We start from the raw sequence: 23,983 nt of genomic DNA, 5'->3' as shown, positions 1-23,983 counted from the left end.
GGGGGGGGCGGGGAGCAGTCATCTCTGTTCATAAATATCTTTTGTACGAGGTCCTAATCGTGAATCAGATTTCCTAAATGGATCAACTTGCTAGATCAATAGCTACAAGGAAAAATTACAGCTAAGCGAAGCCAGCAAGGGGAGCGCTTTTCAAATCCCATCTCTTTCCTCTTCCCTCTGTTAAGATCCGGACAAGTGCTCCGAAACAGGATTTTTTTCTACTAATCGGAATCGAGGCTGGGTTTTGATGGATCAAGGATGCATTTGGAGCATTTCGAAGTGATTTTCATTGGATTAACGATTTGGAGGCCTCGTTTGTGACACAGCCGCGGGGGGGTTTTGATTTCTCTTGTGAGGAGCAGAAAGATTGAAGCTTGATGGTCGGTTGCGGCTGCGGTTATGGCGGCGGCGGATCGCGGCAGGGCGGGCCACGTGGAGAGGGACATCGAGCAGGTAAAGTTTACGGATACCCCGTGAAATATTTTTCTTTGGTTTGTGTAATTGAACTGGAAAAAAGTTGGGAGTCCATATTGCTGTTGTTGTTGCCACGGCGATCACAGTCGTCCATATTGCTAGCTTTCGTTGTTATTCTCTAAAATGCTAGTTTTGCTTGCATTTGTAGACTTTGGTGTGTGTCCTAGTACAAATTACTAGCTGTCGTACTAGTCTCAGGGTTGGAGTATTCAGTTTTCGGTTACAGCTCCCATATATATTAGTTGAAGTATTCTCACAGTTTTTTGCAAATTGAACTTTGTTTTATTTTTTATTTTTACGAGGGTACATTAAAAACTAAATGCTCCTCTGGAAAGTGATTAAATTCTTGTAACGACAGTCGACCACTCTTAGATTCATAAGTGTTTATGGTATTTTTGAAGCCCTAACCAGAATGTTGACTGCTATTTGTGTTAGTTGCTCCCTAACTTACTCATTCCTGATGAGTTTGCTTTTCTGGTGAGTACTTAAGGGACGTTAGGGGGAAAACAGAGGACAGTGAGATTCCTATCATTGAATAAAAAACATAAGACTAGAAAGACTAGGTAGAAAATCAGATGAACCAAAAGAAGTAGGAGTGAGAATTTCTTATATTTGTTCAGCTACATGCGCATGAAATATACATCTAAAACTGCTATGTGCATGTCAATATTGCTTTCCTCTTCTCATTGATTACTGCAGTAGGTTATGTCTTATTGCTAAGTTTTCTTTGCACTAAAGAACCACTGGCTGAGGTCGTGAGAGAGTTGTTCCAGGCATTTATATTGTTAAAGCATAAATGCAAAGTGTAAATATTCTTATCTAATAAGAACCCTTTATGAAGGTAACTAGGCCATTCTAGAAATTGTGCATTTTATAAGATTTTTCCCTAACCAATTTTTATCCTGACAAGAACGAAAAAGTGATGCTGCTTTTATGGGTTTTGGTTCTCTTTCATCCAATTTCGTGTGGAGCAGTGTCCATAACTTCTGTTTGGTGTTTTTAGTTTTCTATCGTTTGGTTTTCAGAGTTTGGTATGATCACATGAAGAGTCCTTGTTTTTCATTTGGAGAGGGAGAGGAGGCCTATTAATTGTTTCAGACGGTGCCAATAAAACTCACTAGCAAGTCCTTAAATTTCTTGACTACCTATCATATGGTATGTATTTGGTGATTTGGGTGGACAACACTTGGGTAAAGGAGGAAACTGATTTCTGCAATACAGCTGAAAACTGATCTTGGTCCCATTACTGTTCACATAGTTGGAGAATTTAGCTTCAACTTATTAGCCATATATTTATCTTCGTTGATTTGACCAGAGGAGGAAATGGCCGCAGCACTATATAAACATTGCTCCACTGAACATGTTAGGTCTGTGATACAACTGAAAACTTATTTTGGTTCTATTACTGTTTATATAGTTGGAGAATTTAGCTTCATTTATTTCTTAAAAATATAAAATCTGCATTTATCAAACAGATTGGTCATGATGTATCATAGTGTGGCATCTACAGAGCCCCTTAAGCCTTACTTTTGTTTTAATTTCCCTAGTCTTGTTGTTGGCATATTGTGCCTATTTTGGAATTATTCTCTTGGTGTGCCCAATATTTTATCTTAGGATCAATTTGGGTGAAGCCTATGTGTATGTTGTATCATAGGTCATTAGGTCTACTTTAGGTCAATATTTTCAGGATTTTAACTATTTTTATCCTCAAACAAGAGAAATATGTTCAGAGTCCTATTGAATTGGAGTGCCTCCTAGAAGGGACACAACTGGTTTTTACATAAGCCAATAAATATTTCTTTTTATAGTTCTATTATATTCAATTTAGCTGACATGGAAAAAAAATTTGGCTGCCTGGTAGCTTCAGTTTTATACATATTCATGAGTCCTAGTTGGTGAGAGAATATGATATTGTTGTTCAGCTGGTCCTTGATATACCAAAGCTTTCTCAGGGTTTGAAAGGCCCTTATCTCTCTTCTCATCTGTTTTCCTGTATTTTTCACTACTTTTGTACCTTTTCCTCTCTGTTATCTCTACTATGAACATGCTTTCTCTCTTCAATAAAATAAGCTGCTATTCTTCTGTTTTTAGGCACTCTAAAATTCTAAATAACCCAGATCTTCTCTTCTGATATCTTGGCCCACCATCTATTATCTTTCAGTTGTGCATTACTGCTGAATTCTGACCATGACAGGCCTTTATAATAGAAGATATAGATTCTGGTCGGCTGTTTATCTAGATTACGTCCCTCTAAAGTAATAAGATGAAGTTCACTTTGAACTTTATCCTTGATAAGTTCCTTCTGGTCTCCCTTTTTTACCATAATGGTATTCTATCCATGGTATACACACACACACACACTCACACACACACACACACACACACACACACACACACACACACACACACATATATATATATATATATATATATATATATATATATATATATGGTTTTAAGAGTCCAAAAGTTTGTCCGTTATGTTATTTTGTCTATTTGCTGCCTCCTTTTTCTTGTTCCATACATTTTAGTCAAATATGCAGTGTTAAATGTTAAGCAAATTATATATACAGAGAGCTAATAGATAAAAATATAACAAGTCAGAAAAAGAAATACATATACTTAGCTTTTTTGTTGGATAATTTTTGTTGCTTGGTGCCAGTTGTTTTCCATTGAAATATGTCTTAAGCATATGTCTAATTTTCATGATAATTTTCTGTTTTCTGTGTCATATTATGGCTGAGATTTTTTTTTTCCTGAGGAAATGTCTGAGATATTAAATATATATGATTCAAATTTAAACTTTCAGTTTGCTGATGCTCTGTTGGACTGTTTCTAGAGCCAGACTACGGATTCTAGTAACCCCCAACTTAATGTTTTAGTTAAAAATTGAAAGGCTGTCATGGGATTTCAATAAATAAATTTTTAGTAAAAAGCAAAGAAAACATTTTGCAGTGGTACTAGAGTCAATTTTATTAGAGAGTGGACACTGACCTCAGCAGCCAATTGAAAAATACTACAACTTTTTTGAAACTTCAAATGGTAATATCTTATTGGCCATATTCTCTTACCATTTTTATGCACAGATATTATCTACATAGTAATATGCCTAAACTATGCTGTTTATCTTAATGGACATTCTCTTATCTTTTCTGTGGACAAATATTATCTAAATAATAATATGCCTAAACTTCATTGTTTTCCTAGTGGACATGCTCTAATCTGGCTATGTTTCAGAACAGTCGAACTTGTCTTGCAGAACAAACAACATGATTTTCTTTTTCATCTCTCACAGGCTATTACTGCTCTGAAGAAAGGAGCATACTTGCTAAAGTATGGATGCAGAGGAAAACCCAAGTTTTGCCCATTTAGATTATCCAATGTAAGCTTTGTATATTTGTCCAGGAATTCAGATTCTCACATTTCAAGATTGCTAATATATTTTCCAGTTTTACTTACAAGTCTTTGTTTGTCTTTTCTCTTTTGCCTTTATGTCATGTAAATAAAAAACAATATCCTTAGTTACTGTGCAATTCTGTTTTGCTGACAGCTAAAGACTATACAATATATGATCATTTTTTATGAAAGCTTTTGCATATGGTCTTTTATTTGCCCGAGAAAAAAAACACACTGTATTCACTTTATATAATAGTTGGTAATTGATATTGATTTTTTTACATGTGAATGGTTCAATTATGATATCTCATGTTTAATCTTGTTTGCCTGTAAGAAAATTATTCGTGAGAGCCTTAACAAGTGGAGCTCACATCACCTCATTTAATCCAAGATTTAAAGGACTTGGATCAAGTTCTGTTGACCGTTGACTCTAGATATTAGGATTGAGATTGATCGTGATACCTGATTAATGGATAGAAGCCAATTTTGGTAATTATCAGACATATATAACCAAGGTATCAAGGAATCTAGTGACTAGCACCATTTAGTAAAATTGGAAAAAAAATCATATGCCAAGCAATATTGAGCTTGATGAATTAAAAGTTGGTTCTAGTACCGATGCAGACCAATGACCAGATCATTATGGTACTTGTATGAGGTGATGTACTGACATTTGGTATGGGTCGATATCAGCTGGTATCACCTAGACCAAAGAGCATGATCTATCTAAACCACTGAAACCTTTATATACTAGATGGATGTCAATCCAACAGTGAATCAAGATGCAGATTAGTCCAATTTGGATGGTTTGGGTTCAGTTCACCTCTCGGTAACCTCTAGTATCGGACTTACCTCCTAGTTTAGGCCTGATAACATGCTTGAACTAGGTAGTAAGCTAACACGGGTTCCTTTTTTTCATATATTTGGTTGTATTTATTTTGTCTCTCTCTTGAATTAGGAGAGTCTTTATCCTTAGCGCAAGTATCGCCCACTACTCGTCACCCAATACTTCTTTTCCTCTTCTTTTTCTTCTCCTCTCTTCTTTCTCATCCTCTTACTCTGCCCCTTGCCTCCTCTTCTCCTCCTCCTCCTCCTTTTCCATCCTTCTTGATGTGACTGGTATGCTAGCATACTGTGTGTTGATACATAAAGTACATACTAGATCCATACTGGTCTGGCCAGCAACTAGTACTGGTTTGGTATCTAAGATTTTTAAACGATGCCAAAGAGAGAGAAAGAAGAGGGGAGGAGGAAAAGAGGAGAAAGAGAAGAAGAGGAGGAATGGGTGATATAAAATAAAGTAGAAAAGTAGAGAAAAAGAGAGGGAAAGAGAGAAAGAAAAGTGTGAGAATAGAGAGGAGTGTAAGATACTAGAAGAGAAGATGTAATTCTTTTTATTCAAATATGAAGTGTTTCATCCATTGACATGCCTTACTATTTATAGGGGTTTAGGAGTCTAACGACAATCAATGTAGGCAATGATTCCCTCCTAGGGAATTTGTTTGTCTTTTAGAAACCCAAAATGTGAATTCTATGAGACCCAAACAGTTTTGAAACAACTTCGTGCACTTAATAAAAGAGTGCATTTAATATAAAAGTAGAGTCCTAAGGTTAGCACTTACAATTTTTCATAAAACTCTTAAGAGTTTCTAGGCTAACTAATTGATGACTTTTTGCTGATTTCTGTCTAGAATAAACTTTTTTCAAATTCTTTATAAAGCTAGATGATGCCCCATCATTCTCCCCTAGTGAAAGAATTCGACCCCGGAGAGTGATTTGTAAGGTATGGTCCATTAAGTCTGGTGTAAAGTCATGAAGTTCCTCAAAAGTAATTTAAGTAGCATCGGAAACTGGACGATCATGACACTTGATAAGAAAGTATAAAGTGATGTTAGTATCAGACATAAGAAGGTGGTTATCAAGAATGATGTTAAGTCAACCCTGTGCTGTGAGAGAGTAGGTGCTTTGGTAGGATTGTCACTTGGAGGGACACTAGTAGCCATATAAGGAGACTCAAAAGCAAGGATTGCAATTTCGTACCGTACCAGAGTTTTGATCTCAGCTCGGTATGGTACGGTACAAGCGTACCGCTCGAGATATATATATATATATATATATATATATATATATATATATATATATATATATATATATATATATATATATATATATATATATATAAGTTAAAAAAAAAAGAGGCGACGTCGTCTCGTTTCTTCTCCTCACGTACGGAGAAGAAACCGCGGGGCGAAAGAGGCGGTTTTTTCTCCCACGCATGGTTTCTTCTCCCCATATGGGGAACGGTTTCTTCTCCCCACCGAGGCTTCTGCTTCTCGCGCAGATGAGGAGAAGTCACCTACGACGTCGAGGCATCGTCGCCTTAGACGAGGAGGAGGCGACATCTCATCTGCGGCGTCCGACGAGGGAGGGCGGCGACGGATCGGGATCGTCGAGGGAGAGCGACGCCGGATCTCCAGTTCTCCCTTTCCTTCTCCCTCTTCTTCCTTCTCTCTCGGCTAATACTGCCCGGTAGCGGGCGACAATGGTCAAAATCGACCATTACCGACCGATTAGGGCGAAAACAACCCCAATCGATCGTACCATCCGGTAGCGGGCGGTCCGCGTACCGGTTTGCTGGCGGACTGGTACGTATCGCCCGGTACAGATGGTATCATTCGAAATTAAAATCCTTGCTCAAAAGTATCATGATATGGAGTTAAATCCGGATTAATATTTAAGTCAGAAGGCAAATCCAGTATATATGCTTTAGATCCAAATTTTTGGATAATGGGAAAAGGACCAATGGCTTGGGCATACAACTTCTTGAATGAGTTTTTGGGGAATCTCTCAAGGCAAATGCGAATAAAGACATAATCATCAACTTGAAACTCTTGACTTATACGATGTGCATTAGTAAGAAGTTTGTAACTTTTATTACTTAGGGCAAGTTTATGTCGAATCCCAGCATGCAAATCATGAATATGTTGAGCGAAAAAGTGAGCTGGTTCTGAGGCACGATAGTCAAATATAAGTGGTGCAAGGTCAATGCGTGTACGAGGAGTATGGTCGAGGACAACTTCAAATAGACTTTTTTCAGTGGAGCGGTTGACTGAGTTATAGTATGCAAACTCTATCATGGGTATTGTTAAGACCAAATTTCCTAGTTTCTCCCAAACTAAATATCTAAGAAGATTTCCCAAGGAATGATTAATAATCTCAATTTGACCATCTTTTTGAGGGTGAAAGGCTAAAGAGAACTTCAATGTTGTGCCAAACAATTTTCACATCCCTATTAAATATCATAGTTGAGGGTAAACTGTGTGACTTAACCATTTATCGAAAAAACAATTTAGCAATGTGTGAAGCATTGTTGGTCTTGTTACATGGGATAAAATGAGTCATTTTTGAAAATCGATTAACAACATAACCAGAATAGAGTCATGGCCACGGGCTGTTTTGGGAGATACAAGGAAAAAAAATCTTTGAACTCACATCTTGCCATGGTGAATATGGAATAAGTAATGGGGGTGTATACTCTTCTTTTAATTATTTGAATCCTTTGACACTGATACTCATGTGATAAAACCCTAGGGCTTTATCTAAGAAAATATATAGGGATTTGGTCACTTCAAGGGGATTAATCTCCTTTCGATCTCTTCGAGGGGATCAACCTCCAAGTTGGTCAAAGGCTTTGAGTTTTATTTGATTATTTGAGAAAAATAACCAAAGACATTACATATATATAGAGTTATTTAATCCTTAGTCAACTAGGACTAGGATTTCTAACAAAAATAAAAATAGCAATTCCTAATTTGCTACATTAAAGGACTCCTAACATAATAGGAAAAACTCAAAAATTCCTACCATAATTAGGATTTAGGAAAAACTAAATAGGAAAATAAAGATTAATATCAAATCCCTAAAATTAAGGACTCCTAAATCTAAGGAATCTTAACATTTCCCACCTCTCCAAAACAGCCTTGTCCTTAAGGCTGAGTAGCATCTTCAATTGGTAAGTTGGCTCATTGAACAAGCACCTTAGTGACAGGATATCTATAACGTGTCATAACACGTCAATCAAGTATGGCTTGAGATAGGATTTGAACCTCACTAATAGAAGAAATATCTGATAAATAGTGTTGCACCACATCATCCTCACCTAACTTCTTTTTAAGACCATTATTATTAAAGCACCAAATTACATAAGTAGAGAGTATTTGATCATCAAAATGGTAACTAAATTACTTCATGTCTAAATAGAAAACACAAAAGTCAAATATCTATTAATTCGAGAATTCTAATGATCATCAAGGTCCACCACATCATCATCATCGATATCATCCATGTGCTTATCTATTTTACCACTTATTTTTTATCATTCAATCATTCCTCTATTTTATCATAATCAAGTTCCTTCTTTTCAACATGTACTATCTTTAACTTGATGTTGTTTCTCTCGTCTATGTTGTTGCTTGTTGTCTTTCAGATGTCCTTGTTCTCCTAACCACAGCTGCCCTTGGTATATCACATCATGTCAAAGTGTGATAATTAAAAACTAAATCATCTTCTGCATTTGACGTGTTAGCATCTATCTCTCAACTAATCATTCATTTAAATCATCAATTTTATTTAGAGAAATAGGATCAATGACATTCCACAAATCAAGATGTGTCTTAAAGTGCTTACTTTGTACTTAATCTACACTAGATTATATAATGTTTGATATTTCAGCTGGTTTATCTTCTTTATATAAATTTGTTGCATGAATTCAAGATCAAAGTGGTATATATGGAACATACAAAACAAATTGTGTGTGGGAGGCAGGGTAAAAGCTTATTGGGTCAGAAGCTTAGGTTAGTATTAGGCAAGCTCCTAGTCACCCAATGCCTCAACTAAGGCTCTTGCCTACATGATGGCTGGTTGAAGGCCCTTGCCTAGATGGTGCCTAGTTGAAGGTGCCTTGCCTAGGTTCTCTTCAGGTGCCGTGGCCTCACCTCGCCTTCCCTGAGCGTCTAGATGAGCACTTCAACACCTCATGACAACACTGTTTTCATTGCTAATCTTAGTAGAAATTTTAGGAAATTTATATACTCCCGCATTTGCTCTAAAGATATGAGACCTACTGTGGCTGACATTGAATAGGATAGGGAAATTAAGCCATAGGAGCTGTATTTGAAGAGTTCGAGGGATATGTTCAGATGAATTTTGAGGATGAGGAGTTGTGAAGAAAGAAAAGCTTTCTTCCATGATGCTTCGTAACTACATTATAAGGGGTATAAGCCCATGAGGTTATGCTTGAGTTTTGTTATTATTTTTAACCCGTAAACGCAATAACAGTTTTCCTCTTTGCTCTTTTTTAGGGACCTCCTATCTTCCTTGAATTTGAGAAAATATTTGGTAGATGAACATGTGCACCTATAAAGAGTTCTTGGAAATTACTTGTTTGATACTACTGTCAGCTGTCAGCATGTATTGTTTATTACTGTTTATTGATTGGTTGTTCATTTATGGAATTTTTGGTATTTTCAGGATGAGTCTGTACTAATATGGTTCTCGGGCAAAGAGGAGAAACATGTCAAACTAAGCAATGTAGCCAGAATCATGCCTGGACAACGCACTGTAAGTTCCTTTTTTGTGATAGCACAAGCCTTCAGAGCCTCGAAGTTTCACCAATTAAGAATTGTTGCATAAGTTATGGACTAATAACTTTTTTCTTTTGCAAAAATATGAGTTACTATTCTTTTGAGAAGTATACTTGGAGCCAAGGTGAAAATCCATTTGATCACATTAAATAGTCTCATTCTTGAAACTATAAATAAGCTTTAGTCGCAAAAAAGTTGACATTGCATTTCTGGATGATACATATTTCATAAGGAGACAGCAAAATATGCTGCTACCTTCCAGAGATTAAGGTCTGCCATACCGAAGCGTACCGCCCATATCGGGCGGTACGTACTAGTCCGACAGGTTATCGGTACGCGGACCGCCCGGTATCGCTACAGTGCTACAATACTATACTATAGCACTGCTACAGTATGAAAGGTATAAAATTATTCGGTACACCAGGGTGTACCGCTCGGTACGCCTGATGTACCGCCCGATACACCGGTACCGTACCGTACCAAGCCCGGGTCGAAACGCCGGTGCGGTACGGTACGACGAATCTTGCCAGAGATATTTGTTTAGCTAGATTATTTCAGAAATTGATTGAACTTGTCACTTTGTTCAGTTGTTGTATGTCAAAATATCTACTCTTGAAACCAAATGTGTCTTCTTCTAATCCTATGCATATATCAAGTCAGTGGATGGATGCCAACATCATCCACTTTATATCTTATTTTGCTGACAGAATGTCATCCTTGGAAGTAATATGTTTTCGCCAGTTACTCCCATCTCAAGTGTCACCATGGATAACTGCTTCTTACTATGTTTGTCTGCTGAATCTTTTTCTAACAGGTTTGTGCATATGTTTTAGAGACCAAGGAATCTTAGGGGAAGCCAATACATGTTTATGCATATGCATGACCTATCCTACTATTTTTGAGAATTGGTGAAATTTGCAACTAGTAGACTTTGAATATTCTTCTAGCCATAAAACTCCTTTCTTTCATTACTTTTTTTCTCTTTTATCATTCTTCATTCTTGAAGATCATTGATTTATAGCTATTTTACTGATAGTAACAGAATATCAGTATAAAAACTATTCTGTTTTAGAAAGGACCCTTTCTGCTGTTTCCTGACCACCTTTTTTATACTGTCTGTTCACTGTGGTACCAGTAACATATCTGCTGTATAGTTGTCACTGTTGTCTTTTCACCTACCATGTCTTCTTTCTTTGTCAATGGATCACCTCACATGGTACTTGTATCATTAAAGGTATTGGATTCTGTTCATCATGAACGTACAACAAAACGTAAAAGGTTGGAACTCTAGTTCATCATAAGGGTATTTCATAGGGGTGGTTCATTTGTCCTGTTGGAGTTCTATTATTGTTTAAATCCTTAAAGCGAAAATTTGATGCTTCTCATTTCCACTTTATATAACTTTTGGATATCAATGGATGTTTATCCATTCATTTATGTAAACAGAAGTAGAATATTATGAAAAATATCATAGGTAGTTTCTGTTTCTCATCATGAAAAGCCATTAACATGCTGAGGAATGCCATCCTGGTTGTATTATGTTTATTTATTTGATTCTTGGGCCTTATTAGCAATTCCTGAATTATTTACCTATATGTATTATGTTTATTTATTTATATTCTATTTCTTAATTAGAGACCCTTTTGAAAGCCCTATGTATCTATTGTTCCTACATTGTTTCTTGATCACTTATTGAGATTTACCTTACATTACAGATTACACTGAACTTCTCCTAAAATATGTTTTGCTATAATAAATTTTTGCAATTTCAGAGTTCCCTATTTCTTTATGATTAGTTATTAGAATCCACTTTATCTCTCTATTTGTTTTATCTAGATTCTAAAATACACCCATCAAATCTTATTTTTCTTAGAGAATTAATTTTTCACTATGCAGACTGTGGAATAACCACTAAAAACTAGCAAGCTGATAAATTTTCACTACAAACCTAATCCCCAATAAAGGTTTGATCATGTCATGGACTAATTGTATGTCAAACAATGAAAAAAACCAGAAGATCCAAAGAAAAGGTGAACCCAGTGCTCTATGCTCCCACCAATGCATGATGGTCTGATGAATCTAGGACCCTGCCTAATCAGTTAATGAGATATTATGCTGGCAAAAATGGATGAGACAACAAGGTGATCTGACAAAGACAGGTGTGAAGTGGTAATATTTTGAAGCAAATAGTCTTGAATAGTAATTTCTTAATGACTTAACCAAATGGAAGTGAAAATGAATAATCCACTGAAAGAAAAAAAAAAAGTATTTTTCTAGAAAGATCGACTCCTAATACATTTCTGTTTGTCAGGCAATTTTTCAGAGATACCGGCAACCTGAGAAGGAGCGCCAGTCATTTTCTCTCATATATAATGAGAGATCACTAGATCTTGTAAGTGTAGTCAAGACTTTGATAATTTTCTTAACTTGTCCTTTAGTAATTCTTAACATTTAAGCATCCATGTTGCTTTTTCTATTTTCAATTTTCTCTATGCAAGATATGTAAGGATAAAGATGAAGCTGAAGTCTGGTTTTCTGGTCTAAAAACATTGATATCACGCAGCCATTATCGAAGATGGAGAACAGAATCCAGAAGTGATGGAGTGTCATCTGGTACAAATAGTCCAAGAACATACACCCGTAGAAGTTCTCCTTTAAACTCTCCCTTTGGTGGCAGTTATAGCATGCAGAAGGTCCTCTATGTTCATCATTTTATCTTCTCTAACTTTGCTATTATGTAAGAAAATTGCTGAGTCATATTTAATCCAGGATGGCAGTGATACTCTTCGACTTCGAAGTCCATATGAAAGCCCCACAAAAAATGGGTTGGACAAGTCATTTTCTGAGGTTGTTTCATATGAAGTACCTCCAAAGTCTTTCTTTCCTTCAGATTCTGTTACTGAGTCACTCCACTCATTATCTTCTGGATGCTCAGACAGTATAAATGGGCATACAAGGGTTATTGCGACAGATGTATTTAGGGTCAGTCTGTCAAGTGCTGTAAGCTCATCCAGTCAAGGTTCAGGTCATGATGATGGAGACGCATTAGGGGATGTATTCATATGGGGTGAAGGGACCGGAAATGGGTTTCTAGGTGGTGGAAATCTGGGACTTGGTAGCTATTCAGTTATTAAAATGGACTCTCTTGTGCCAAAAGCCTTAGAATCTGCTGTAATACTAGATGTGCAAAATGTATCTTGTGGTGGGAAACATGCTGCTCTTGTCACCAAGCAAGGAGAGATTTATACTTGGGGCGAGGAGTCAGGAGGTAGGCTTGGGCATGGAGTAAAGACCGATGTCTCTCAACCAAGATTAGTTGATGCTCTTGTAAATATGAATATTGAACTTGTAGCCTGTGGAGAGCATCATACATGTGCTGTTACATTGTCTGGTGACCTTTACACCTGGGGTGATGGTACTTCTACACTAGGGCTCCTTGGGAATGGAAATGAAATGAGCCACTGGCTTCCAAAAATGGTTAGTGGACCCTTGGAGGGTATACATGTTTCATCAGTTTCTTGTGGACCTTGGCATACAGCTGTTGTAACCTCTTCAGGGCAACTGTTCACCTTTGGAGATGGAACGTTTGGTGTCCTAGGTCATGGAGATCGCAGAAGTATTTCAGTACCTCGGGAAGTAGGATCCCTTAGGGGATTGCGCACAGTTCGAGCTGCTTGTGGTGTTTGGCATACTGCTGCGGTTGTAGAAGTTATTTCTGGAAATTCAAGTTCTAGCAACTGTTCTTCTGGGAAGCTATTTACATGGGGGGATGGTGACAAAGGACGACTTGGACATGGTGACAAAGAAAATAGACTAGTGCCTACATGTGTAGCTGCGTTGGTTGAACCAAACTTTTGTCAAGTTGCTTGTGGGCATAGCCTAACAGTGTCACTTACTACCTCAGGCCATGTTTACACAATGGGCAGTGCAGTTTATGGTCAACTTGGAAACCCTCAATCAGATGGAAAGCTCCCTGTGCGTGTTGAAGGGAAGCTCCTTAAGAACTTTGTCGAGGAGATTTCATGTGGTGCTTATCATGTTGCTGTCTTAACTTCAAGAACTGAAGTTTACACATGGGGTAAAGGAGCAAATGGTCGATTAGGACATCGTGATACTGATGACCGAAATTCCCCTACGTTAGTTGAAGCTTTAAAGGATAAACAAGTTAGAAATGTAGTTTGTGGCACTAATTTTACTGCGGCAATTTGTATCCATAAATGGGTGTCTGGAGTTGATCAGTCTATGTGCTCTGGCTGCCGTCTGCCTTTTAATTTTAAGAGAAAGCGTCATAACTGCTATAATTGTGCACTTGTTTTTTGCCATTCGTGCAGCAATAAGAAATCTCTTAGGGCTTCTATGGCACCAAATCCTCATAAACCATATCGTGTATGTGACAACTGCTTTATCAAGTTAAGCAAGCCCTTGGAAACTGACTCATCATCTCATTCTGCAGCTAGTAAACGAGGAAATATGATTCAGGGGTTCAGTGACATGATCGAGGAGGATAAATTGAATCCAAGATCAAATGTGCAAATCCATAGATTTTCTTCAATGGAGTCCTTTAAGCAAATGGAAAGTGGATTTTCTAAAAGGAACAAGAAATTTGAATTTATTAGCAGTCGCATTTCTCCAATCCCAAATGGAACTGCATGGTGGGGTGTCCTTAACATTTCAAAATCTTTTAATCCAGCATCTGGAACATCGAAAAAGTTCTTTTCAGCTTCTGTTCCTGGCTCAAGAATTGTTTCCAGAGCAACATCACCTGTTTCTAGAAGGGCCAGTCCCCCTCGTTCTACCACACCAAACCCAACTCTTCAGGGACTTACTTCTCTGAGAACCATTCTTGATAGTTCAAAGAGTGCAACTGCCAGCATAAGCCAAGAGGTTCTGAAGTTAAGGGCTCAGGTAAATTTACAATGTCAAGCATCCGTAAGGATATATTTATGTTGCTTTCTGATCCAGCGTCCAATTACACTGGGTATGTTTGAACTACTGAGTACTTCCACACCTACTTCAGCATTTGGTACTCATGCAAGGGCTTGTATGCGGACGATGGGTTACCCATGGCCATCCCAAGAAGACCGAAACTCAATGCCATGAAGCATTATAACTTTCTTTTCGACATGGGAAGAAAATATCTGTAGGAGATTGAAGTGTGCAGCGAGTTCAGCATATTGCTAGGCCTTGAGGGGCACACTAAGGGTTGTATTGGTGAAGAGTCATAATATAGCAAGTGCATTGAATAGTGCATAGTTTATTCAGTAAGGCGGAATAGTCCAAGAGAATGATGGTCTCCGAAACTTCCAAAGGGAAGAATGCGAAGAGAGAAGTTTCTCCAACGGGACAGATATCCAGGAGAGATAAGTCCTAGTTCTCCAGAGGGAGAATCATGTGCAACGGATTGCATATGTTGAAGTGTACCTTAAGATAATAACTCCACAAAGCTCAATGGACTGAGCGAGCAACGAGGAGTCATCGCATGATCTCACATGAGATAATGTGTTGGTAGACACATTGCGAGATCAAGGGGCGGAGCGACTCAAGGCAACACTAAACGAAGGCACACGTAGAGTCAATATGAAGATCGGACTCAACTTGCATGGTGCTAAAGTTGAAGAGAGCTTTAAGACACATACACCTTATCTTGGTGAAGAAGTTGACAGAGGAACTAAGACGACTTAATTTACGGAGGCAAAGTTGGGGTCAAAAGGCCTTGGAACGAGGTAAGAGGACACGAAGGCGAGTACTCTTGAAGAATATACCGCAATGCTGCCTTTTGAGTTGTCGCGAAGGAAACGATGCGTAGCGGAGATTGTGTTGGGGGGCAAAGGCCCAGGATCTAGACAATGGCGCACCAACTTCAACGAAGTCGGTAGACTTCAGGAGTTGCTAGGCACATGATGGACTGTCCTAGAGCTGTGCTTCGTTTGGGTGTGGCCCGAGAGCGGGTGGACGAAGGTCGATTGCCAAAGGAGTGAACACAATTGAAGGTGGTGGAGGCCTTGCAATATGCTAGTAGAGGTCACACATAGGGAGATCACAGTCTGAGTTCATCCCATAAAGATCAGAATGTAATGGAGATATCATTAGGAGATGACATGGTGCAACGGATCGTGGTGAATAGTTCGACGCGATGCGACACACACGGGAGAAGTCCTGCAAGGGACTTGATCATGCAGAGGTATGATCGGGAGCTACTGGGAGCTCCACTTTGGTGAACAACATGACAACAAGAAGGGTTATGGATTCAAGGAGTGAATGTCATGGTATCGTAGAGGTAGGTCTTTTGTGCGTGCATTGAATTTTGCATCGGATAAAAGCCTTGATCATCAGCATATGGGGGTTATGTACCACCGAGAGGGAATTCCAAGTGCATGTACTAGTGAGTCCCATGAGGGGGACTTGATCATACAAAGGTATGATCAAAGCGGCTGGAGAGTCAGACTGCTCTAGATCTTATATTCGCTTAAGGGAGTCCGACAAGTTAGAGGACAAGGCCGAATAAGCAAACATTGCAACTAAGGAAGCTAAGGAGAACATAATCAATGTGGGCCCTGTAACATGATGGCGGGGGCCATGTATGAGAGTTGTAGTCTGTCTTTCCATCGACCAAGGGGAATTGCTAAGAGAACATAGAGGTGTTAAAGCAGAGGTTCAAAAGGGGCGAGGAAGTGACGACGAGTCCAAAGGAACTCAGCTACCCAAAATTGAGCGTCGGTTAGAGAGGAGGTGGACTCGGAGGAGTTTCATAATGTCGTAGAGGTGGATCTATCGATCACGAAGAAAGGGACACTGATACGAGACAACAGATAGTATAGCCATAGGCATGACAACGCTATGGTATCGTAGAGGCGGGACTTCCATGGAGTCATCGATCCCTTGCACTCATGGACGGAGAGCGTGTGGTCGTGAAAGGGGTCCGAGGAGGTAGAGAATGCAGAGGCAAACTCCAAGTATCGAGATAAGGCTGAAGGGCAAACAAGGCTGAAGGGTAGAGACTAGGGAACTTTGTAAGATCGGTGTTAATGGGCTTCTCATCAAAATAACCGAAAGTGGAGAACTTCGGGCTGATGTAGGAGTGCTTGATTAAGGAATGAAATAGGCAGTACGTGGTGTTGTACTTTTTCTACTCAGAGGAGTAGGCTGCAGAGATGATGGAGAAGACGATACAATCCCAAAGACGATCAAAACTATTGAAGACTTGCTTCAAGTCAGGGTGAAATTTTACTCTTTACGGGCAAAACTTCTTGCAGTCCAAAAGTTCAATTGCAATGAGAAGGCTAATCACAATAGCTAACTCAACGCAAGGAGTACAAACACTTCGGGTGCTTCGGAAGTGTGAGCAAAGAATAGGTGAAGACTAGTAACTAGCTCGATGCATGGAGCACAATCCTTAAGGAGGCGGGCGAAGTCGAATAACCTTTGTCTTATAAACTTTTAAGAGAATGGGTGAAACTGAGTACCCCAGTTCTCTTATTTATCCAGCAAAGGAGTTTTGCACAGGTTCAAAGACCTCTCAAAGAAACTTAGTAGAAGACAATAGTTGTCAAATCCTTACTAATGGTGATCGGTGCTATCGAGAGTAGATTGTCCGTTTTATTTCCCAATAGAATACCAATTGAAAGTAAAAATGATGTGAACCTACTTGGAGACAACAATTGAGTAGAATAGAAATCGATGGGCAAATATTGCGGGAGAAAAGACCCAAAAAACTTCAAAGTCTACAAGGTCATGTTCGTTAAAGCTTCAATAGAATCCACTTAGTTCAAGCAACATGAGATGTTTGAGAGATTGACGCATAACAAGGAACGTTTTTTCCTTCATCTGAAGTATCCGTAGGAACCAACAAGGATCAACACAACTCGATTGACCCTACACCAAATTCATAGTCATTTACGAGTTGAAGCAGTGTGGCGGATTAAAGTTCGACTACTCAAAAATAGTGGTGGAGTGCAACTGGGAGCCAAGAGACGCGTTGCAGCTAGAGCAGAAGATTGAAGATTCAACAAAGGCGAGGAGATACAGCGTTTGTAAAGGCTTCGACGAGGATGTCGAAGGGATAAATGGGAGAGAATGTCATGAACAAAGCTATAAACGGGATGTTTAATGTAATGCTCATGTATGTTCGTGTCTTTTGGTTTTGTTCATACTTTGCACAACATGTAGAGGGCTTGTAATACGTTTGACAGCTTCATTTTAGTTGGCTTTGGTGGTCATTTCAGGCTTGTAAACGTAGGTTGTATAGTCATCATGCAGAGGCAAAACTGCCTAGAAAATGGTCATCTAAGCAATCATTTTGGAGGTTTTCTTGCTCCGTAGAGTAGCGCCGAGTATCAACCAATACAACACCTAGGAGTTACTCAGGTGACACATGGCTGGATGGGCATTTGGGGTAGTGTTTAGGGTTGATTTACTACCTTGTTTTGTAGTAGTGTCATATGGGCACTTGTGGGGCTGTGGCGGACCACCTTAGACCCTTTGTCGTGCGACCATTCAGAGCTTGCGAAGTCCATGTTTGTAACTTGTATTGTCTATCAAGTGTTTGCTGAAATGACTGCTTGTGGATCTCGAGTTAAACACTTTTTGTAACTCATCTTTTCTTTTGTAGGTCCTTAAGGGACCATAAAAGGTTTTGGGGAGGCTGATCCCTTGAGGATAGACACGCAAGGGTGCCACACAACTTAGGCAAAACCAGCTAAATCCGTGATAGGGCAGCAAGTGGATAGGTAGAAGAGGATGATAGCAGGCATAACGCTTCGCACGAGATGGAGAAGAGGGCTCGTGATCATGAGCCCTAATTGAACCAGCAACCTAGATTTTTAATTAGATTGGATGGGACCACCCAAAAAGGGATGGTCCATGTAATGATTCACGCTCAGACCAATAAATATCGGTCGATAGTTCGGGCGAAAATACAAAGTACGCTTAAAATATTATCACACACCAATCGTACATGTTGTATGCAAAAAATTCTATTCATCTAGCCATCATTAAGATTACAACACTCTTCCCTCTTTATAGACCCCAAGTACAAGGAAAAATGAAAAATTACAAAAGAAAAGAAAATTTCATCTATTTATACAAGACTTATCAATTATCATACTAATTTTTCTTTAGGGAAGATATCCTTCCAAATTTGTTTTAGAAGATATTCTTTCCTTTTCACAATATATTTGATTGGTATTTTCCTCCAATCAAACCTAAACTTTCTTATTGAGATGAGATTTCCAAATTAGCCCTGAAATGATCAATTAATCACTAAATTTATCTTTTTTAAATTTCCTTTTTTTTACCCTAGGCAGTATAGGTAAGTAATGTGAGATCATAGAAGAAGTGCTATTTGACTTCTGAAATTTGCAACCCCTAAACTAACAAGATGTATTTAAAAGAAAAATAAATCAAAATATCCTGCATTAAGGAATTAGTTTATTCACAACCTCCGATTTGTTAATTAGACAACACTACTATGCGTTGGAATTTGAGAGATCCAGAGTGGAAATTGTTAAAGATAAAAAACAGAACCTGTAATTTTTAAGAAGAGCGTAACAGAAACCAAAGGTCCAGGGATTACTTCCAGTTCAAGATGCAATGCCTATTTCCTTCAAGAAACTCAGCTTCCAGTTAATTCAGATGGTATAGATAGCTTCTGTGCTGAGAACATCCAATTAAAGATGCCTAGTTAATGTCGCAGGGACTTGTGGTGGTTACTGAAGTGATTGCTAAGGGAAGATGCCATTCTGACATCATCAGAGAGATAGAACCATTAAACTCTAATTTGACTGTCCATTGAACCAGATCTCTTGCCAATTAACATGAATGGTGCATTTAAATACTGAACACACAAGTAATCACTCAAAAAATTACTTTATGAAAGTCAAACTGATTTCAATTTTAACTTGTTTCATATGGCGACTTTACCTGCATGCCAATAATAGGACTGATAAAGTATGCTATTTTAACATGCTGAAAATTTCTTGGTTTAAACATGGTATTTTGCATTTGGAAATTGTTTTTTTTTCATGTGGGTGAATGCTGCCAACTGGATAAAGAAATTAAATCTGCTGTTGAGTATCTTGTTTAGTTATCTATAGGTTCTTATATCAGGTAGAGATATCATGAGGTAACTGTAGTTTCTCACAGAGCTAGTCAAAGAATGATTTCTATATGGTTATATAAACATAGCGGTTGTAGTTCATTCATCTCTAGCAACATATTTGTAGGTGGCAAATCTTACTTATAAAGCTCAGCTTCAAGAGGTTGAGTTAGAGAGAACAACTAAACAATTGAAGGAAGCTATTTCAGTTGCTGGAGAAGAAGCTGCAAAATGCAAAGCGGCCAAAGAAGTAGTCAAGTCACTCACTGCTCAAGTAAGGGTACTTGCTTTGAATGGCAAACATGTACTTAAATTATTATTTTAGTACAGAATTGATTTGCAGAAATATCATGCAGAGCTTAAAAAAGTTCTATATAAAGCAATATCCCTAAATGAATTAATTTATATTTTTATTTATAGTTTCTAGTAAATTTTTTTGATGTTTCCCTCATGTCTATATCGTTTTAAGCGATTCTTCCTCATTTTATTTGGATACATACTTAAGTATTCAAAAATAATTTATCTCGGTGATAGAAACTTTTGATATAAGTTGCTTGCTAACCACCCATAAGTCAAGTCCATGAAGCACATTAGTCTAACAATTATCTTTTATATTTATTTTTTGGTCTTAAAGGTATTTTGACAATTATATAAAACTTATAACATCTCTCTTTACTTTAACCACTAAGTTTTAACTCTATTAACAATATCTATCTCCCAATCTTTAGTAATAGATCTAAAGGTACCTAAAACTTATTGAAACATCTTTTCCATCCTTAGTTCTTCCCTTAATATTACTAAAATTATATCTCATATACTCAACCTTAATTTTACATATTTAAAACCTTTAGTTTAGAATTAGATTAGGTAGAATGAATTTTATTTAAATTCTTATTAATTAAAATAAATTATTAGCAAATAAAATACATCATGAAGATTTGCTATGCTGACCTATATTGGGCGATATGTACTAGTCCGATAGGAGACCAGCACGTGGACCACCTTGTACCAGGCTGCCAATAACTAGGGACCCTATATCGCTCGATACGAGGTTTGTACTGGTCAGAATGATCGAAATCCGATTGTTCCTAACCTGTACCAATCAGTAACAATCGGATTTCGATTGATATTGATCAATGGTTGGGATTTATTGAATTCAAACGATCCATTTGATCATTTGAACTAAATATAAGGGTTTTTAAACCCTTTCTTCCCCCTCATTTTTCCCATTTCACTTTCTCTAACTCATCTACTCTCTCAATTACTTTCTCATTCACATATTTCTCTCATACTCTCATTTGCACTCTCTTGAACTCTACAAAGCTTAAGTAGTCTCACTCACATTGAGTTAGACTACTCGACGAACTAGAGACACCTAACTATCACAGTCGTTCGCCCAGTGTGTAAAGGCAAAGGCAAAGGGAAAGAAAGTAGCATCAGTTACACCGTTGGAAAGAATCGAATAAGGCAACGAGACATCTTCTCAATTGCATTTAGTAACCCGCTCGGTCCGGAGACATGGCAGCAACATGGACAGCAGTGCCTCGACCAATGATGGCGGCGACGTTGGGGAGTCGATAGTCCCGTCTACACAATTTGAGGGTGGTGCATGGATCGAGGAGTAGTATTTTATGCATGCCATCCAAGATTCATATCATGGAGTTAAACGAGGTACTGGTCAAGTTTATATACGGAAGGGGAAGGGGATGACAGTGGAGGATTTTGAGCAGATACGATATAGCCTACACGACGTAGACACTTAGCAAAGCTTGTCGTTTTCACCGTTATCATATTATGAAGAATCTTACGACTAATAGCAATACGGTGATCGATCTTATGATATGGAGGACCAAATCAATGGCAAAAGTAGAAGTTCTGGCATTCTCCAACCTCTACACCAATATATATCATAATCGTACTTACCTTAGGAGCCGCATCGGACACATGTGGTTCACAACGATCAAACTACGATTATCACCATATTGATGCATGAATAACATACGGTATATCAGTATAATATGTCATGGGATCAATTTCAGGATTAGGTCCGACAAACATATTAAATTGAAATACAGATACATAATATCGAGGACCTCGATCCATCGCCCAGAGAGTCTCATCATTCTTTTTGGTGGTAGAACCAAGTATATTTATCAATCGATTACCTGATTCATTTGAACCTTAATATTTAAGTTGTTTAACAAATAATCTAACAATTCAAATAATTTCTTTTTGGATAATTCAATATTAACGGAAGGACAATCCGAAACATACCACAAAGCTACTCCTCAAAGCCTGAAAAATATATGTGCCACTAATCTTTCCTAATTTAAATTATTTTTACTAAAATTATATATAAATTATATTTATTTCTAACTTAGAAACCCTAATCTAACTTGTTTTTGTATTTTTTAGAAATTTTTGGAGCTATTTTTGGTCATTTTTTGTGTCATCGGTATGCCTTGCTATACCAACGCATAGTATATCGGTATGGACCGGTAAGGCGAACTTTGTATATAACTATTAAGTTTGTTCTTTACCAAAAAAAGAAACAAGATAAGGACTCCCTAAGGTTAATTTATACTAATAACCGTACTATCATATTTATCTTTTATAACATCAATATAGTTAGTAGTTACAAACTTTCTTTTCGAAGATCTACCATAATAAATCTATTGAAGAGCTATTATAGCTTGTTTGTAAATCTGTAAAAATTATATGCAAGTCTTTCTTGGATTCATCTAAAAACCACATGCCAAACATTCAATCATCAAAAGAGGTTTTAAGTTAGGTTTCCAGTAGAGGATGATACGGCTGTCTTGAGCTATTACGCGCAGCTCATAGAGTGACATCCAAATGGTTTCTTACAACAGGCATCCGTTTCACTATGATGATTGAGAACTAGCTGCGAAACAATGTAATTGTGATGCCAGCATCCATAAGTTTTTTATACTCGTTGCATTTCCTGACCAAATAAATATTCTGTAATATAATTCACACTATTGAAGAGATTACATGACTGATTCTGGAAATTTTGTCCACAGGAATGTCATTTAGTAATTCTAGTCATTTGCATCTTGCACTGTTTGATTATGGTCTTACATCTTCCATCTGTTTCTGACATGTTTGCAATAGTTAAAGGACATGGCTGAAAGATTGCCAGTGGGAGCAGCTGAAAACAGTGAACTTTCTTCCTCGGCATCCTTCAACACTAGTCTCGACTCAAGTAGTTTTTCAGATGCAACTGCTGAGAAATTAAGCAGCCTGTTGACCTCTCGTGAAAAAGATGCAAATGGTTCCAGTGAAGTGCTAGGTTCCAATGGACAAAGTACCATTGGTAGTCACAATAATCTAGGTACCCCAGTATCAAGGAATGGAAGTAAAGTGATCGATGCTGATCCCAATCATGAAACAGAATGGGTTGAGCAAGATGAGCCAGGTGTCTACATCACCCTTACTTCTTTGCCTGAAGGTGCGAGAGACCTAAAACGGGTTCGGTTTAGGTATGTCTATCTTGTCTTTTCAATTTCTGTCAAAAGCAGATAATACTAAAAATCTCTCACTACATCTGAAGGACATAGAGTTTGCTACTGTTGGTGTAGTGACAAGCCCAAACAATTGCAAGTTGGCATTAGTTAAGTTCTTCTTGCAGATGCTAAGTTGCAAGTATGACATCAGAACAGAGCATTTAAGATATATGTCTACATGCTTGCCAATAACCAATGTGACATCAATTATCTTTCATTGGTCAAAAGTGTGGCTTACAAATGCTTGTTAGAGACTTTGCTTCATATATTACTGTTATAAACAATTATGTACAAATCCAGTTACAACTTTTGATGGTTTTAAAAGCATTTTCGCATTGCTTCTTATACAGTCGCAAGCGGTTCAGTGAGAAGCAAGCAGAACAATGGTGGGCTGAGAACCGGGCTAGGGTATATGAGCAATACAGTGTGCGAACGGTTAACAGGTCCGCCCCAAGTGTCGGAAATAGTAAAAGATCTGATTAAGATTGACTAAAATAATATTTGCTTCTGAATTTGAGCCAAGTCAAAGCGATGACAAAGTTCTAACTTAATCTATTAATTTGTAAATGTCAGTAAATTTTATTTTTAGCCCCAAAAAATATTGGAGGGTCTGGATACAAAGCGAAGTCGTTTGTTGTCCATTTTTTACTTTTAGTTTTTTCTGCTTCAGTTTTCCTGTGTGGAAAGATAGAGTGGGTTTGAGCTTGAGGAATGTAAATCATTATTAGTGAGCTTGCTAATATTCTGCATTGTAAATGCAAAAGAAAATGCATTTTCTCCTCCCTCTTATTCGTCTCCCTTGATACTTTTTAATTTCAGTCGCTAGTAAATGTGAAGCCATTCTGGTCTAA

General features: G+C 37.9%; 1 protein-coding gene across 2 annotated transcripts; it reads left to right on the top strand.

Moving 5' to 3' along the window:
* LOC135618477 (PH, RCC1 and FYVE domains-containing protein 1-like) lies at positions 1 to 23,983 on the top strand. 2 transcript variants are annotated; one of them, XM_065119351.1, is made up of 9 exons: positions 3 to 453; positions 3,770 to 3,856; positions 9,400 to 9,489; positions 11,824 to 11,904; positions 12,011 to 12,205; positions 12,282 to 14,417; positions 19,733 to 19,879; positions 22,741 to 23,108; positions 23,483 to 23,983. In XM_065119351.1, the coding sequence occupies exons 1-9, from the start codon at positions 400 to 402 to the stop codon at positions 23,613 to 23,615; spliced, it is 3,291 nt and encodes a 1,096-aa protein (XP_064975423.1). In that variant the 5' UTR covers positions 3 to 399; the 3' UTR covers positions 23,616 to 23,983. The 2 variants fall into 2 exon arrangements, 1 of the variants encoding a protein (XP_064975423.1); XR_010489024.1 differs by lacking the exon at positions 23,483 to 23,983 and having other exon boundaries at positions 1 to 453; positions 12,282 to 14,490; positions 22,741 to 22,880.

The sequence above is a fragment of the Musa acuminata genome, chromosome BXJ2-8 (assembly GCF_036884655.1).
Source record: "Musa acuminata AAA Group cultivar baxijiao chromosome BXJ2-8, Cavendish_Baxijiao_AAA, whole genome shotgun sequence".
In the NCBI taxonomy this organism is placed as follows: Eukaryota; Viridiplantae; Streptophyta; class Magnoliopsida; order Zingiberales; family Musaceae; genus Musa; species Musa acuminata.
Note: the sequence above shows the minus strand (reverse complement) of the source record. Positions and strands in the feature narration are given on the sequence as shown.